Source organism: Choloepus didactylus, chromosome 2 (assembly GCF_015220235.1).
Source record: "Choloepus didactylus isolate mChoDid1 chromosome 2, mChoDid1.pri, whole genome shotgun sequence".
Classification (NCBI taxonomy): domain Eukaryota; kingdom Metazoa; phylum Chordata; class Mammalia; order Pilosa; family Megalonychidae; genus Choloepus; species Choloepus didactylus.
The window spans coordinates 174889938-174907899 of record NC_051308.1 but is presented as its reverse complement, the minus strand read 5'-3'; the positions used below and the strand labels follow the sequence as shown (position 1 = coordinate 174907899).

Here is a 17962-nt window from a genome sequence, read left to right as displayed (position 1 = left end):
GAAAGAAAGAAAAAGATGAGAACAAGAAGTGAGATAATAAATGACGTAATTTTATAATAGCTATTGACATCACTGTTTACATACTAAAGAACGTACACTCATATTACTGAAACATTTTTTAAACCTTCAAATAAATCAAACAAACAGCAATGATTAAGGACTAGATTAGAGTGAAAGTTTATTTTATTAAAAAACAATGTATAATATGCATTTTACATATTAGATCCCACTATCAACTTCATTCAACTATATTTACTAGTTACATACTCTGGAAAGCACACTGTGGTAGTTATATAAGACAAATAAAACATGGAATCCATGATCAGGCTTACAAAATTATGGAGAAGGCATGGAAATAAATATGTAGAATGTAATGTTATAACTTTTACAACAGTATACACCAAGGCTTAGAGAGGACTGATAATAATAAAAAGAGCTGACAATAATAGCTCACACTTATATACACCAGGAAATCTTTGAACATACTAACTCATTTAAACCTCATGACAACTCTAATGGATAAGTACTATTATTCCTTTTTTATAAATGAGCAAAATGTGGCACAGGGAGAATGTGTAATTTGCCCAAGATTATACAACTAGTAAATAACAGAAATGGCATTCAAACCCTGGCAATGCAATATTGTTTTGCCTCTCAAGATAATATTTAGGAGGAATACCTGACACTGGTAACTATTCTCTATCTTAACCCATCACACAACATTGTGTTATTCTAGGCAGAAAATGACAATAATTCCTGCAAAATAGCAAACAAAACAGTATACTTTGAAAAGAGACAGACCATGTTGTCCTTATAAAATGTAAAGCTTCCAAAGTTACTAACTTTCTGTAGTGCTGTAGCAAAGCTATTTTAAATAGTCCCTCATTCCTTGATAAAAGACTACATATGAGTATGATTTAGAACTTTTAGGTCATTTAAATCATGGCACTCACAGGTTATGGCCCACTATCGCTCACTATCATTTCAAAACCATCAGAGATTAAATGGAAACATGTGGTAAAGTTTCAAGTTCACCCCCTGAAGTAGAATTCAGGATGAGTGATCTGATTAGAATGGTTTAACAGAAGCAAAATAAAGTTCCTGAAATCCATAAGACTTACAGTCACTCAAAAAACTTTTACCTATATTCATATTAGAATATCTCCCACCTTTCTCTCTGATTAGGTACTCCCTGCTTCTCCACTTTTCCACCAAGAATCTTCAGCAATTATGAAAGCACATACTGTGACTCAACCTCTGTTTCTCTTTGTGGATGAAGGTTTATTTTAAAAGCAAAGCACAACAAAAAACTTCACTCTTCCTAACTCTTTTGAGAGCAAAAGTACCAGAGATCAGCCCAGCAATTGCCATATGAATGTACTGACAACAAAGAAATCAATAGAAATTGGAACACTTATGTATTTGACTAAAAATTAATTTTACTATACAGGCTTAGGCTTATGTCATCACCAACAAAAAAGCTCCAGAACAAAACAAACAACACAACAACAAAAAACACCAAAAAAAAAAAAAAAAAGAAAAAGAAAAAGAGAAAAACATTGAATAGTATGGAAGAAGCTATTTGATATGCATACTTCTGCTCCTATAGGAGATATGCAGACAATTTGTGCACACACTTTTTTCTAAAGCCTATGCTTTGATACACCTAGGCGACTATACTTAAGTAGCAATGTAATAACAAATTGTCGTTTTTGGGGAGGAGGAAGGTGGTGATCACAGATTTTTATACAGAACACACTACAAACACCCGGTACCCATCAACCAAACTAAATGAATTCCCATATCAAATCATTTCAGACGTGTTTTTAAATAAAATTTGTCTTTTCTGGGAACTATTAGGGAATGGACATTTGTTGATATTATGCTGGTACTGAACATGCATCAATTTGCTTTTCCGTAATAATTTACTCCTCTTTCTTTTCCCTATTAATTTTTTTGTGAGGTATCACAATTTCTTCCAGAGCATATAGCATCAAGACTCATGTCATATTTACCCAAATAAAAATCTGAAGAACCACTAATAGGCAAAAATATAGTCTAATTATTGAGGAATTCACTGGACCCATTCTAAAAGTAGTTTACCAATGTATTAACAAGCAAGTATAGGTAAAAATTAACCTCAATATGTATATAAAGGTGAAAAACACTATGGAATTGGCTTTTCTTTTTGTCCTATATAATTCTTAAAGTTATGTAAAATTTCAAACATATAAATAACCAAAAGAAGGAAACAACCAAGTGACCATCAACAAATGAATGGATAAATAAAATGTGGTACATAAACACAATGAAATATTATTCAGTCATAAGAAAGAATTGTTATAAGACACAACTGCACATAGAAGAACCTTGAAAAATTATGCTCAGTGAAATAAGCAGGGCACATAAATTCAAAAATTGTATGATATTACTTATAAGAAATGACTAGAAATAACAAATTTGCAGAGATTGAAAGCAGCTTAGCGGATTTCTGTGAAGATAGCGATATAGGAGAGGCAAAGCAAACCTCTCCTTTGTGAAAGAAACTAGAGAAAAGGCAGAAAACACCCGGGACAGCAGCTCCAGGTACAAACGGCCAGAGAAGGACCTTTACAATACTTAGTGGGGACCTGGATGAAAAAGCAGAGAAATTACATCTGAAAGAACAGGGTGAGTTTATTCAATAAGGATTGCTGCTGAGGGTTGGCAACTGTGAGCCAGATGCCAAGTAGGGGAGGCAGCAGCTCTCCACTCTTGCACACCCATCTCAGCAATTAGCTGGAGAGATAATCCTCCTCAGCTCTGCAGCCAGGAGCTCCCATGAGGAAACTTGGGAAACAGTGGACCTGTGTTGACCCCATTTTCGCTTCCTCCTAGAAATCTGTGGTGCGCATGGGGGAGAGGCAGGGATAAGTAAAGGCACCAAAGGGAAACACCAGGAGCACCTCCCCCACCCCAGAGGCTCATGGGCACAGGCAGGCAGGAACCAGGGCACATTTGAGCTGGATGGTGTGGTGCTCAGCCCCACAGTCCAAGAGTGATCCACTCAGAGACCCAGGAATCACCAGAGCCACTGTTCCCTTAAGCGGACTCCCTGCCAAACAACACAGGGCCCACCCCCACCCCCAGGGCTGGCAGTTCCCAGTGCACACAGAGAACTGGTATGTTGATCGGATTTCCACCTGGTTTGGACCCCATACAGCATGCAGTCACACTTAGGGAAAAGCTGGCTTGAGTGTAAGAGATGGCTCAAGAGTAGCATCTGCTGGTAAGACAGGGAAAGTGCACTCCAGCAAGCAGTGGTTCTGCTAAATTTTAAACAAATGTCCAGGTAGTCCTGCATTTCCCAAGAAAACGTTATCAAGATAAGCAAATACCCTGAAGTCAACAGAAAATCACAAAGCACAGAAAGACACAAGAAGATATGGACAAGCCAAATGACCAAATTAAAAAGCTGGAGGAGACACAGAACTTGGAGCAAATACAAAGAAGTAAATACAAATTTCCAAAAACAACTTCAGCGGGTTGGCTAAAGACATAAAAGGACATCAAGAAGACTCTAGAAGAGCATAAAGAAAAATTTGAAAGAATAAATAAAAAAATAGCAGATTTTATGGGAATAAAAGATACTGTAGATCAAATTAAAAATATACTAGAGACACTCAACAATAGACTTGAAGAGGCAGAAAAAAGAATAAATGAACTACAGGACAGACAATTGAATGCAGACACACAAAAGAACAAATGGTGAGAAAAATCAAAAAATTTGAAATAGTTCTCAGGGAAATGATGGACAAAATGAAGCGCACAAATGTAAGAATCATTGATGTCCCAGAAGAGTAAAGGACTAGGAAAAGTATTTGAGGTCACAGTTGGGGAAAACTTCCTAACCATTCTAAATGACATAAATATGCAAATTAAAGAAGACCAATCAACTCCAAATAGAATAAATCCAGAAACCTACTCTAAGACATATACTAATCAGATTATCAAATGCTTAAGAGAAGGAGAAAGTCCTGGAAGCAGCAGGAGAGAAGCAATTTATCATACATAAGGGAAACCACATCACAGTAAGTACTAACTACTCAGCAGGTACCCTGGAGGCAAGAAGACAGTGGTAGGACTTATTTAAGATTCTGAAGGAGAAAAATTGCCAGCAAGAACTCTTTATCTAGCAAAGCTCTCCTTCAAAATTTAAGGAGAGTTTAAAATTTTCACAGACAAACAAATGCTGAGAGAATTTGTTAATAAGAGACCTACCTTGCATGAAATACTAAAGGGAATTCTACCAGCTAAGAAAAAAAGAAAGGAGAGAGCGGTCTGGAGAAGGGCACAGAACTGAAGAATATTAGAAAGGATAACTGAAAAGGAAAAAAACAGAGCAGGGGACAGGAGAAATAGTTTTGACATGGAAAAACCAAAGGATAAGATGACTGGTTCAAGACTGCCTTCACAGTAATAGCTTTGAATGTGAATGTGTTAAACTCCCCAATTAAAAAATAAAGACAGACAGAATGGATTAAAAAGTATGACCCATTGTTTCACTCTGCTAATGCTGCCAGAATGCAAAACACCAGAAATGGATTGGCTTTTATAAAGGGGGTTTATTTGGTTACACAGTTACAGTCCTAAGACCTTAAAGTGTCCAAGATAAGGCTTCAACAATTAGGTACCTTCACTGGAGGATGGCCAATGGCATCCAGAAAACCTCTGTTAGCTGGGAAGGCATGTCGCTTGAGTCTGCTTGCTCCCAAGTTGCATTTCAAAATGGCGTTCTCCAAAATGTTGCTCTTGGGACGTTTTGTTCTCTCTCAGCTACAGCCTCTCTTCAAAATGTCACTCTCAGTTGCTCTCCAAAATGTCACTCACAGATCTCTGAGTTCCTTGTCTGTGAACTACTTTTTACCACTCCAGTGATCCAATTAACACCTACCCTGAATGGGTGGGGTAACACCTCCATGGAAATGATCCAAGCAAATGTTTCACTCACAGTTGATTTAGTCACATCTCCATGGAAACACTCAATCGAAGAATTCCAATCTAATCAACACTAATAAGTCTGCCCCACAAAATTTCATCAAAGATAATGGCATTTTGGAGGACACAATACATCCAAACTGGCACATTCTTCCCCCTGGACCCCAAAATGACACGATTTTTCCATATACAAAATACATTCACCCCATCACAATATCACAAAAACTTAAAACATTTCAGTAAAAATAGGTAAGTACAAGATCCCATCACTATCAGTTATAGACATGGTCTGTCCTAAGACAAAACTCCCCCCAGCTGTGGACCTGTGAAACTCAGAACAAGTTATTTACTGCCAATATACAAACGAGGGACAATCGCAGGATAAACATTCCCATTGCCATAGGGAAAAACTGAAAGGAAAACAGGGTTTATGGGACCAAAATTTCATCAAAGATAATGGCATTTTGGGGGACACAATATATCCAAATTGGCATACCCATCGATTTGATGTTTACAAGACTCATCATAGACCCAGCAACACAAAGAAACTGAAAGTGAAGATGGAGAAAATATTCCATGCAAGCTGTAGCCAAAAGAAAGCAGAGATAGCTATATTAATATCAGACAAAATAGACTTTAAATGCAAAGGTGTCATAAAAGACAAAAGACACTATATTAATAAAGGGACAATTCACCAAGAAGAAATTAAAATCATAAAAGTTTATGTACCAAATCAAGGAGCTCCAAAGTAAAAAAAGACAAACAGTGGCAAAACTGAAGGGAGCAATAGATGTTTCTACACAACAGTGGGAGACTTAAATATACCACTCTCTCCTATAGACAGAACATATAGAGAAAAAACTAATAAGAAAATTGAGAACCTAAGCAATTTGATAAATGAATTAGACTTAACAGACATTTATAGATCATTACACTCCAAATTACCAAGATATACATTCTTCTCTAGTGTTCATGGAACATTCTCCAGGGTAGATCATATTCTGGGGCATAAAAAAAGTCCCAATAAATTTAAAATATTGAAACTATTCAATGCATATTCTCTGACCATAATGGAATGCAACTAGAAATAAATAACCACCAAAGAATTAGAACTTTCACAAATCTATGGAAGCTAAACAACACACTCCTAAATAATCAGCGGGTCAAAGAAGAAATTGCAAGATAAATCAGTAAATATCTACAGATGAATGAAAACAAAAACACAACATATCAAAACCTATGGGATACAGTGAAGGCAGTGCTGAGAGGGAAACTTATAGCTCTAAATTCATCCATTAAAAGGGAAGAAAGAGCTAAAAACAAAGACCTAACTAAACAACTGAAGAAGCTGCAGAATGATCAGCAAACAAACTTAAAGCAAGCAGAAGAACAGAATAACAAGGATTACAGCAGAAATACATGATCTGGAGAACAACAACAACAAAATAGAATAAATAAAAACAAAAGTTGGTTCTTTGATAGATCAACAAGATTGACAAACCCTTAGCCAGAATCACAAAGTCAAAAAAGAGAGAAGACCAAATAAAATCAGAGATGAGGAGGGAGTCATTTTGTGGATCCCAAAGAAATTAAAAGTAATCACAAGGGGATACTAGGAACAACTGTAGCCAACAAACTAGATAACTTAGAGGAAATGGACAATTTCCTGGAAACACATGAACAACCTAGAATGACCCAAAAAGATATAGAAGACCTCAATAAAAAAATCACAAGTAAAGAGATTCAATCAGTCATCAAAAATCTTCCTAAAATGAAAAGCCCAGGGTCAGATGGCTTCACAGGGGAATTTTACCAAACTTTGCAAAAAGAACTGACACCATTCCTACTCAAACTCTTTTAAAAAATTGAAAAAAAAGGAACACCATCTAACTCATTTCATGAAGCTAACATTACTCTAATACCAAAACCAGATAAAGATACAAGGAAAAAAAATTACAAGCCCATCTCCCTAATGAATATAGATGCAAAAATTCTCAATAAAGTACTTGCAAATTAAATCCAAAGGCACATTAAAAGAATCATACACCACAACCAAGTGGGCTTTATTCCAGGCATGCAAGGGTGCTTCAACATAAGAAAATCAATCAGTGCAATACAACACATCAACAAATCTAAAGGGAAAATTCAAATACTCCTCTCAATAGGTGTTGAAAAAGCATTCAACAAAATTCAGCGTCATTTTTTTTTTGATAAAAACACGTCAATGGATAGGAATTGAAGGAAACTTCCTCAATATGAGCCTATACCAATAACCCACAGGCATCATAGTACTCAACAGTGAGAAACTGAAAGCCTTCCCCCCAAGATAGGGAATGAGTACCCATTGTTACTATCCTAATCCTCAGTTCAAGAAATATGACATTATTCCTTGTAATTAGGACTCTGCTCAGTAGCATACAGAAGAGGGTCATGTCAGGGTATAGCGGCATTCGCTCTGAGCTCACAAAGGGGTAGATAAAATATCATAGGATTTTAGCGTTGATAAGTGCCCTTGGAAATAAATCGAAGCGTCTCAAATTAAGAGAAGGAAAATGAAGGCCAATAAACCAAAATACTTGCCTATCATCTCATAGCTAATTTAGTCATACAATATGTTGTTTATCCCATAGGATGGAGGAATCCCTGAAAGCTCTCTGTTTAAATTTTAGCTGTTTTCCCAGAAGGGTCTCTTCACTAGAGATCGGACAGACCAAGCCAAGCCAAAGGTGATGAGGGCCCGGATTAAAACACAGGGCTCCTGGCTGAGCATAAGGCAAAGGTGGTCAAAGCCAGGCCAGAGGAAAGGGAGGCTGCCTGAGGCAAAGGCTTCTATGACAGGACGCACAATCGAGTCGTACCTCTGGATCTTACCTTCACTGAGGTTTCTACCCGACAGATTTAACTGGCCGCTCTTCCTCGCCGCCTTTAACAATCCCTGAGGTACTGAGTTGCCGCAGTCTGTCTTCTCAGATCTGAAACCCGCCCGGGAATCCCGCTCCGCTGATACCTTCAGGCGCGACATGTTCAAACCTAAGGATGAGAAGCAGCAGCTCGAGCCGTGACGCTGAAAGGTGGCGCCGTTGCAATGCACCCCCCCACCCCCCGGCACACACCCCACCCCACCCCTGCCGTCCGTGAGCGCGCGCTAGGTGCGTTGGGCTCGTGGCCTTGCGCAGGGCCTTCTCTATTTGCGGCGCGGTCCAGATGTCGTCACCGTCAGCGCCTGAGGCTGGAGGACAGAGGAGCCCTTTCCATTGCCGGTGCTAGCCTTGCGTCCTGTGATTACTTCGCTCAAGTAAGTGCGTTTAACAGGCTTGGAAGGGCTTTACAGTGTATTGCGTGCCTAACTCCTGCGACTCCAGTCTTCTCTAGCTTCCGCGGTGGCGAGGGTCGGGAAAGGATAGCCCTCTTTTCTCCCCTAGCCTGGCCTGAACCTGGGCCTTGACTATAACTCGGAAACCTGGGCGCGGTCAACAGATTCTCTGGACTCAAGCCTGTATTTGTCGCTAGTGGTGGTGGCGCCAGACCTCAGGCATAGGGAGTACAACAGATTTTCTGTTCTTGGGGCCTATAATCTGACTCCCCGTTGTTTTACTGAATTTATAGCCCAGTGCAGGAGGTAGTGTGAAATGGAAGGGTTGGCAACCTAAAGAAAAAAACTTAGAATTTAATAAATGTTCTTTCTACCAGATGGTCTAGGAATACAAGTGGAGGCAAAAGCTTTAGTGTAGCACAGACAGCTTGGACTTCTTCAGAGCCCTAGAGCAGCGAGTTCGCTTCCCAGCTGCTCTGTACCTTACAAACCATGTAACTAGGCTGTTTTCTCTACCACTTTTAAAAATTATTCATTTTTTCATTAATTTGGGGATAATAATTGCTATAAGGTGTTTGAAATAATTAAATGGAGATAAAAATTTACTTTAAATCTCGAATTTGGTAGCGGAAGGGACTCGAGTTCATAATAGTGAAAATTTTTTTCAATAGGTTGGTGTTTCTACTGGAGTTAGAGTCTCCATCTGAAATGTACACCCTTGTTGATTCATTCACATTGAGACTGCAACCTATTTGGTACTGCCCTGAGTGCTATACTTTTCTTTGCTTGAAGTGATTCTGTTTTCAAAAGCATGTATCAGAAAATATATTCTTGACTCCATCAAGTCTGTTGAGGGTTGGCAGGATATTTGAAAGATAGGATGACAGTCCTCTGGCAAATTCTGTGTCACACAGTTTTGCCTGAGTCCAGTTCGGTTAAACCTGTAAAATTCGGTTTTTAACAACTCCCTGCTTTTTCGTTATTTAACTCACTTATGTAATCCTTTACACTGGAAGTGAACAGCAGAAAAGTATCAGTAGTAACCCTACCAAGCAAGTTAAGAATGGGTTCTAAAGCAAACACCATGGCAGCTTTTGCAAGGTGACTGATGAGCCCACAACAGTTCATCTTTACGGTAATAATAACCTTATTGAGCCCTAACGGTGTGTCAGGCTCAATGTTAATAATAGTTTATTTGCTATCTCTTGTTTAACACAATCATCCATTCTGCAGATGAAGAAACTGAGTCTAAAGGAGTTGCTCAAGGTCATAAGTTTTTCTAAGTGGCATGGCCAGGGATTTCTATCTCCAAAACCTTTCTTGTTAACCACTGTGACTTGCCTGGTAGATTGTATTTCATAATTTCCAACTTGCTTTTATCCTGGGAACCATATTAAGGGAACTTCAATTGTGTTTTAAAATATATTTATTTATTAGAGAAACCCCCTTTATTCTTTTGTAGGAAGCAACATCCTTTGGGGATGAATTGCCCAGGTATCAAATATTACAGTAGTTCCCTCCCTACAAAAAAATACTTCTTTAAACATTTTAAAAAATAACTTCAGGATGTAATTTTCCTATTCATTGTGCTTCTAATTCAAGTTAAATATTTTATTACAGATGTTTAAGTATGATATGTTGAAACATTGGTTCATTTTACATAAGAGAAGCATATCCTATTTAATGGCAAAGAAATTCTGAAAAATCATGTGGGCGTATTCTTTTGGTAAATTTCAAAAGATATAAACTGACGTGTAAGAATTTTACTGTATCTCTATATCTGTAGTACTCTGTGTATGTACCTATGTAGCAAATGCAGATTGAGCAAGCAACAGAGAAAAATACTACCTCATACACTTGGGAAAGTTATGTTTTATCTCAAATTGATGGAAGCTCTGAAAGCTCATCAGGTTGAATTGAGTTTCTTTATGAAAGAGTAGTTATATTAGTGTGAATTAGCTCTTTAAACCAATTATTTTACTTTAAGAATGCATTAAAAGCAAAAAAATTTAAAAAGCAACCTTTTTCAACATTGGCATTTAAGTGAAAGTATTTTCTCTTTTTAAAAAATGGACTTTCCATATGTATTATCAAAATAATTTGAAATGGATGATTTTCTCCTTTGTAGAGGCTGAGAAGACTATACTGCATAGCCACCCAGTAACACAATTTGTCTAGCTACAATTTGTTTTATTAATTTTATTTATGTAACTGAAGGTTTAAATCTTCTAACTTCTTTGCTAAATGAAAAAGAAAGTGAAGAAACCGAATAAATTGAGCCTAAGAATTACATCAGCCAAAGAATGCTGTTCTGTTTCATAATGGAAAGTAAAGTAAGGCCACTATCACAGTAAGAGAATGGCTGGACTCCACCATTAAAATTTACTAAGATATTTTCAAATATGGCTATATGACTCTCATGAACACTGTTCTTTTTAAATTTTTTTCAAAGCTAAAAGTTAGAATTTAAAAGATGGATTTATTGAGAGAAGCCAGGGATATTGTAGTAAAGTAAAAAGGTATTGATTTCTGTAGTTTTTAAACACATTTGTTTAAACAACAACTGAATAAAAACAAAATGAGTTTGCTTTGCAGACATTTCTAGGGAGTTTTTTTTTCTTTGTAAAGTAACAGATTTTTTACCCTATTTTGAATCAGTATTGTCTTTCAGAATATTGCCTTATCTGTGAGAGCTGCTATTTTATGATAAAAGTTATTTATTGAAAGAACATTTTTACTTTTTAAAATTGTTGACTTTTTATTGGAGTTTTTGGACCTAACATATATAACTTGTTAAATGATTTTTGAATTGTTTGAATTGTTTACATTTTTCACATGGTTGTTTCTGTCCCATACTCTATAAATAAGTCACTTTAAATTATCAAATTGAGAGCAAAAGTATCTAGGAATCAGGCTGTTCGTGTTTTGCATATTGTACTTTAAAGGTGTTTGTTTTACATGCTTCGTTTTCTTTAAAAATTTCAGTTTTCAATTTCACGTTTTCCATTCAGGCCTATAACTGCAAACATACTCAAGTAGCCGGTAGAAAACATCCTATACCATTTCTGGGAGGGCAGTACATATTTTGTATTTTTATTCATAGCTTCAAAGGTGGCTTTGAATTGTTTTCTTTTAATTGGATGTGTGTGTGGCTGTTCTTTCTGATGGGGAAAGTACATTTTCTTTTGGATTATGCATTCGTATATTTTTATATTACCTCTGCTTGAAAAATTCTCTTCATGCTTCTGAATCACAAAGCAGTCAGCTTGCTCTAGGAGGTTTAACATTTGATTCAAATATTGGGTCTTACATTCTCTTTACTTTCAATACAAAAGATCTACGGGCTCTTGGGAAATTTCATTTTCCTTTAGTAAAAAGATACTTTTACATGCTAATTGTTTTTCACTTGGATAAAGAAAAGTAGAGGAACCTAAGATTTTTTTACCTAAATGCTTTGAGTTTTGTTTTGTTTTTTGGTTTATTTTCTTTTCATTGGAAAAAAAGAAGCTGAAATTGAGTGGTCATGAAGTAATCTTGCTTTTGTCATGATCACAAAAGAACTATGGTGTTGAGATTTGTTTGCTGGTTGTTCTAATATCAGCTGAAAGTCTTTCATATCATTCCCAGTGATCTTTTAGTTTTTTATTTTGAAATACTTCCAAACATACAGGACAGTTAACAAAAATAATACACACCCCATATAGAGAACTCTTAACAAACCCAACCCCTCCCCCAGATACCCAGATCCACTGATTTTAACATTTTGCTACATTTGCCATATCATCCTATCCCATCTATCTATCTATCTATCTATCTATCTACTTTCTGAATACATCATGCTCGTAGAACACTTATTATTGCCATGTACGTTTCCTAAGGATACCCACTTATGTAACCACTTTAAATACAGTTATAAAGTTAACAAAATTCAATACTGATTTTTAAGATTACTGTCGGTATTCCAGTTTTTTTCATATGTGCCAATAATGTCCCTTTGAATCTTTTCTCCTCCCTGGTTAGATCCCATCCAGGGATTTAATTGTCATTGTCTCTTTAGTTTCTCCCCTCTCCCTTCTCTCCTATCCCCTTGTTTTTCTTCCTTCCCTTTTTTCTTTCTTCCCTTCCTTTCCTTCCTTTCCATCCTTTCCCTCCCCCTCCCCCTCCCCCTCCCCCTCTATCTCTATCTCTATCTCTATCTCTATCCTTTCTTTCATTCCTTTCTTTCTTTCTTGTCTGTCTGTCATTCTTTTCTGGGAACATATGTACAAAATAACCTTTCCCATCCCAACCACTCCTTAGCACACCATTTAATGGGGTTAATCACGTTCACAATATTGTGGAACCCTCACCACCTTCCATTACTAAAACTTTCCTATCCCCAAACAGAAAACCTGTACCCATTAGGCCAACTCCCTATTCCCCCTACCCCCACCCCTGCAACCTGTATTCTAATTTCTGTCTCTGTGAGCTTGCATAGTCTCCAGTATTTTCTTTGTAGTTGCCCTGGAACATAAATTTAACATCCTAAATCTATAACAACCTCATTTGCTTTGGTACAACATAGTTTCAATAGTATACACAAATTATGCTCCTGAACCCCTGTCCCCCCACCTTTATGTGTAAACAAATTACATGTTTACCCATTAATTCCAAAACCACTGATTTATCATTGCATTTTGCCCATTTGCCTTTTAGATCCTATCCTGTAGGAAGCAAAAAAAGTGTAATTACAAACCAAAATGTAGTAGTACTGGCATTTATATTTACCCATGTCATCACCCTCACTGGAGATCTTTATTTCTTCATACAGCTTTGATTTATTATCCTTTATTTCCTTTTAATCTTCAGAACTCTCTTTAGCATCTCCTGTAGGGCCTAACTCTCTCAGCTTTTATTTATCTGGGAATGTCTTAATTTCTCTCTCACTTAGGAAAGAAAGTTTTGCCAAGTTTATAGAATTCTCAGTTGGCACTTTTCTGCTTCAGCACTTTAAATATGCCATCCCACTGCCTTTTTGCCTCCATGGTTTCTGAAGAGAAACTGGCACTTAATTAAGCTTATTGAGGGTGTCTTGTAAGTGGTACACTGCTTCTCTCTTGTGGCTTTCAGAATTCTATTTTTGGCATTGGACAGTTTGATTATAAAATGGAACAGTGTGAGTCTGTCTGGGTTTACCCTGTTCAGAGTTTGCTGAGCATCCTGGATGTGTATATTTATATCTTTTGTTAAATTTGGGAAGATTTCAGCTATTATTTCTTAGAATATTCTCTCTCTTCTCCTTAGAGTCCCACAATGCGTGTATCACAGGTTCCTCAGGCCTTTTCACTTTTCTTCGTTCTTTTTTCTTTCTGCTCCTCAGTCTCCATGATTTCAATTGTCTTATCTTCAAGTTCACCAGTACTTCTGCCAGCTCCAATCTGCTGTTGAACCCCTGTAGGGGATTTTTAATTTCTGCTCCTCTAGTCTTCACCTCTGTTCAGCTCTTTTCATACTTTCCATTTCTTTGACATTCTCTTTGTGTTTATCTATCATTTTCCTTATTTCCTTTAGCCCTTTGTGCAAATTTAGGACCATTTTTTAAGTCACTGGCATGTCCCATGTCTGAGTCCTCCTGATGGTTTCTAATGTTTTAATCTTCTCCTTTGCCTGGACCATCACTTCCTGTTTCTTTGTATGTTTTGTAATCTTTTGTTGAATCCTGGACATTTTGATATTTTAATGTGTTATCACTGGAATTTAAACTGAGATGTCTGTTCCTTAAGCTTGTGGCCTAAACCAAAATACCTCTCCCAGTCTTTGCATATTGTTCTGTACTAATGTCTTCTTCAGGACTTACCATATAACGAGTTTAGAGAATATCTCCAGGCCACATCATAGGAGCCTCCTTGATCCTTTCTCCCTGTGTGTCTTATCTTGGGCATGTGTATGTGGCTCTAATTCTTCCATTTACATGGATACAAATGTCTCCTTTTCCTTAGGAAACAGTTTCTTTAGGGTCCCAGGTACTGCACTGTATGTCCTACAGACAGCACTCTCTTGCCCCAGGCAGCACCACTTGAATGATCTCCTAGGCATTTTGTAGAGGCTCTGTGAGCTGCCTTCTACATGCGGGTAAGTTCCCTCAGGCCGCTACCTAACAGACTGGGTTGGACAGGTAACCTCACAGTATGTGCACTAAGATCACAGTATGTGCATCAGGGTTATTCTGCTCCACACCAAGCCAGTGAGGACTGGGCTGAGGCAAGTTAGAATGCCACAAAAACCTACCAATTTTAGGTAACCTTTTCTTGATTTAGCACTCACCCTTTTAACCTTGAACCTTCAGCAGCCTTTTAACCTTTTTCTGGAGCTTTGAGAAGGATGTTCCTGCCAGGTTTTGCTGGTTGGTCAAAGCATTAGTGGGAGGACAGAATCCTGAAGCATCTCACCTCTGCCATTTTGATCTGGGTGGGGCCTCCCCAGTGATTCTTACTCCTAACCTTTAATAGCTAATGCAGTTCTCTTTTCTAAAATCAATGTATTCTGTGACTTTAAAGTCTTATTTTTAATATTAATTTATGGATTTATTAATTTATTTACTTTAAATTAGTAACGTAATATGGAGATAAAGTTTGCACACCAAACCTAGAATGTACCTTGTAATATCATTCCATCTTTGTGTTAACACATACAAATCCACTAATAAGTCTGTTTTAAAATTAGTTTTAATTAAAATCCACTATTAGTTTTAAAATTCAACTTTATATCATACTCGCCTTCAGTGGGATTCAGCTCTCAACTTCATGACTCAGTACTTTAAAAAGAGAGATAGTAAATATTTATAAATGGCAAACACTGTTCTATATGAGCAAAGCTCCCCTACAGTTTTAATAAAACACCCCATTGTCCCTGAGACTTTCCTTTAGTGTCAACTAAAGTTGATAAGGGGGGGAAATATGAGCAGTTTGACAATTTGTTAGCAGTCATAATCATTAGTGTTAAGAATTTGATTCCCAAATTTCAAGGTGGGATATTTATATACTCACAATTCCAATTAAGATAAATACTAGTTTAACTTTCAAAATACTTTCAAGATACCCACAATTTTTTTCTGTTTGAGGGTTTTTGAGGTTTTTTTCCCCCATTCTTTAAAATATCAGTTACATATATCTGAATAATTTGAAAGGTATCCATCATTAGAGTGTTGAGATACTAGTGTATATTTAAATATTTGTTCTCTGAAATGCAAATCTTCTGAACCCAGTCTTGTGCGTCATCATTTAGAGGTACAAGTTTTGCACTCAAATATGAAGTTTACCTGTTATACAGCTTCGATTATTTTCCATTTTAGTAGTGACTTTTTTGTTTTTTTTTTAACTGTCCCATTTCCTAGAAACTTCCCTCTTCATCTCCTCTTCCCTTCCTCAAAAAAATTACTTTATCAATGTCTCTGAGTGCTTTAGACAGTATGAGTTAATTATGGCTTGAACTAACTGCAGTTCATATATTCAAGTGACATGGTTGGCAATTTGGGTAAAAAAGTATGTTGGCCTTTAAATACTACTTAATATGCTTTAGCATATATTAGGAATTCAGATTATTTCATGTATGTGGTGAGCAATATTTTGCTTTGTTCTTTTATTTTTGCTTTGTTCATTTGATAGTCTATTGACCTCACCCACTTTGTAGTACTTTAATATTAATGAAGAGTATATGCAGTGATTTATGTCTTTTCAAAATAATAATATTCTTGCTCAAAAAATGTAGAAAAGTTAACTGAAGCCTTCATAGAAACAGTTTTCCATGGAAAATTTGCATTTTATCAAAAAAAAAAAAAGGAATGTTTCTTTATATATCAACTATGTATGCTATTGGTAACATGCTATTTATGGGTAAAATGAGTATGAAATGATTTGAAGCATGTTCACATTGGTGTCATGTTTGTACTGTAGCAGCATCTTAAACTAAAGAGGACATCTAATAGTATAATTCCCATGCTTACTACCACTTAACAGTTTACAATGTATTTTCACATCTAATTTAATTTTGACAATAACACTATGAGGTAAGACAGGAGGAGTATTATTACCCTTAATCCACTGAAATGATAAAATGGATAATGGGAAACTCTGACTTTTCTATAATGATATATACAATCTGTTGACTGTTTATGTGCTAATCATACCTACAATATTTCTAATCTTTTAGAAATGTCAAAAGGTGTAGGTACCGTTATCCCCATTTTTCACATAATGACTGCGGTTCACATGGTTAACTAGAGGCAGTTATTATACTAGTTGAGAACATGCATGGGGAGTGGAATGGGGTTAAAATAGACTAGACTTTCTTTTTTTGCACTTAGGTAGTTTGAATATTTCACATTGTTTATTACTTTAAAATAATTAAAAAAAAATAAATATGCCACAGAAAATCTGTATTAAAATATAGAATCTAAAATAAGAAACTCTTCTCACTTTATTTTTTCTGAGTCATATCTTTCAAGTGAATGAAGAAGTAGAATTAGCTAAAGGTACGAACCTCAAATAGAATAATAGTATGAAAAAGAGCTCAGTTGAGGTAACAATTCATTTTTCAAAATGAAAGATTTTTATTGGATAATAGATGACCTGAGACTAATAGAAATTATCCCCATTTACACATTTAATTTATTGTGATAAGAGCTAGTAGGAGGCAATATGGTATAGTGGTAAGATAGACTTTGGAATTAGATGCCTGGTTTTGTTTTGTTTTTTAATCCCAGTCTGCCCCACCATTACTTGCTTAATAGTCTTAATCAAGTTGCTAACATTTTTTAAGCCTTGGTTTCTTATTTGTAGAGTAGGGATAATAATACTAGCTATATTTTTATTATAAATACTAGTATATCCTATAATACTAGTATATTACTATATAATACTAGTATATATTAATATATTCTGGATATATTTATCTTTTCCTAGTATTTGTATTAGTATTCTCATTTCATCGTCAGAACATCCCAGTGATTGGACATTGTTATCCCCATTTTTCACATAAGGAAACTGAAACACAAAGATAGGAGCCAAAGGTCACATGATTATCTAATTGGTGGTAGAGTCCCTTCAGTTTGACTGCCTGCATTCTTAATTACCTTAACACTTCTTAAGTGTTGTGGTGATTAAATTCAATTTTAAAAGCACTCAGTTAATGTAGATACCCATTGCTGAGTTGGGGACACTTTCAATTTTTCCAATTTTGTAAGACTCTTCAAAAATAATTTTCCTTCATGAAGAGAGACTTTATTTTGCAGTATAGAAAAAAAAAAGAGTTAAAGTTCAAATGCTGTAAATGCCTATTTGTTTAAAGAAGACTAATTTTAAAATATTTGAAACTATTTACTTAAAGAAACATATAACTATTAGATTTTTATTCTTTCATTTTGTTTTGTTTTTTTAAGATTTTGAAGTATTCCTTCAAATGGCCTTTCCTCAGTTGCGACTGCAAAATAATCCTATGGCATTGAGGATAGTATTGAGTACTCAGTATCTGGAAGTTCCCCAGCCAGATGTTTCTGTTGACCCATTTAATCCAAAAAAGGTAAACAAATCTGTACAAATAGATGGACTGATTTTTCAGGTGATACATATGCACTCAGTGATTCATATGCACTAAGAATACTGCTCCTATGGACGTTAAGCAACAATATCTTAATGC

The 17962-nt window shown here is 36.1% G+C and overlaps 2 protein-coding genes across 5 annotated transcripts in view; one reads left to right on the top strand and one right to left on the bottom strand.

Moving 5' to 3' along the window:
- LRRC40 (leucine rich repeat containing 40) overlaps positions 1 to 17962 on the bottom strand; it is an 82317-nt gene that overhangs the window by 60786 nt on the left and 3569 nt on the right. For 2 of the 4 annotated variants that reach the window (XM_037826932.1, XM_037826933.1), the window contains exon 1: positions 7849 to 8047. In XM_037826932.1, the coding sequence (XP_037682860.1) occupies positions 7849 to 7999 (151 nt within the window). In that variant the 5' untranslated portion in view covers positions 8000 to 8047. Of the gene's footprint in view, positions 1 to 7848; positions 8048 to 8100; positions 8173 to 17962 lie in introns of those variants that run through there. The other 2 variants (XM_037826931.1, XM_037826930.1) reach the window with 2 other exon arrangements.
- The window catches only part of SRSF11 (serine and arginine rich splicing factor 11), a 45418-nt gene continuing 35612 nt past the window's right edge, over positions 8157 to 17962 (top strand). The window contains exon 1 of the mRNA XM_037826938.1: positions 8157 to 8272. The gene's annotated coding sequence lies outside the window, so the exon portion shown is untranslated. The remainder of the gene's footprint in view (positions 8273 to 17962) is intronic.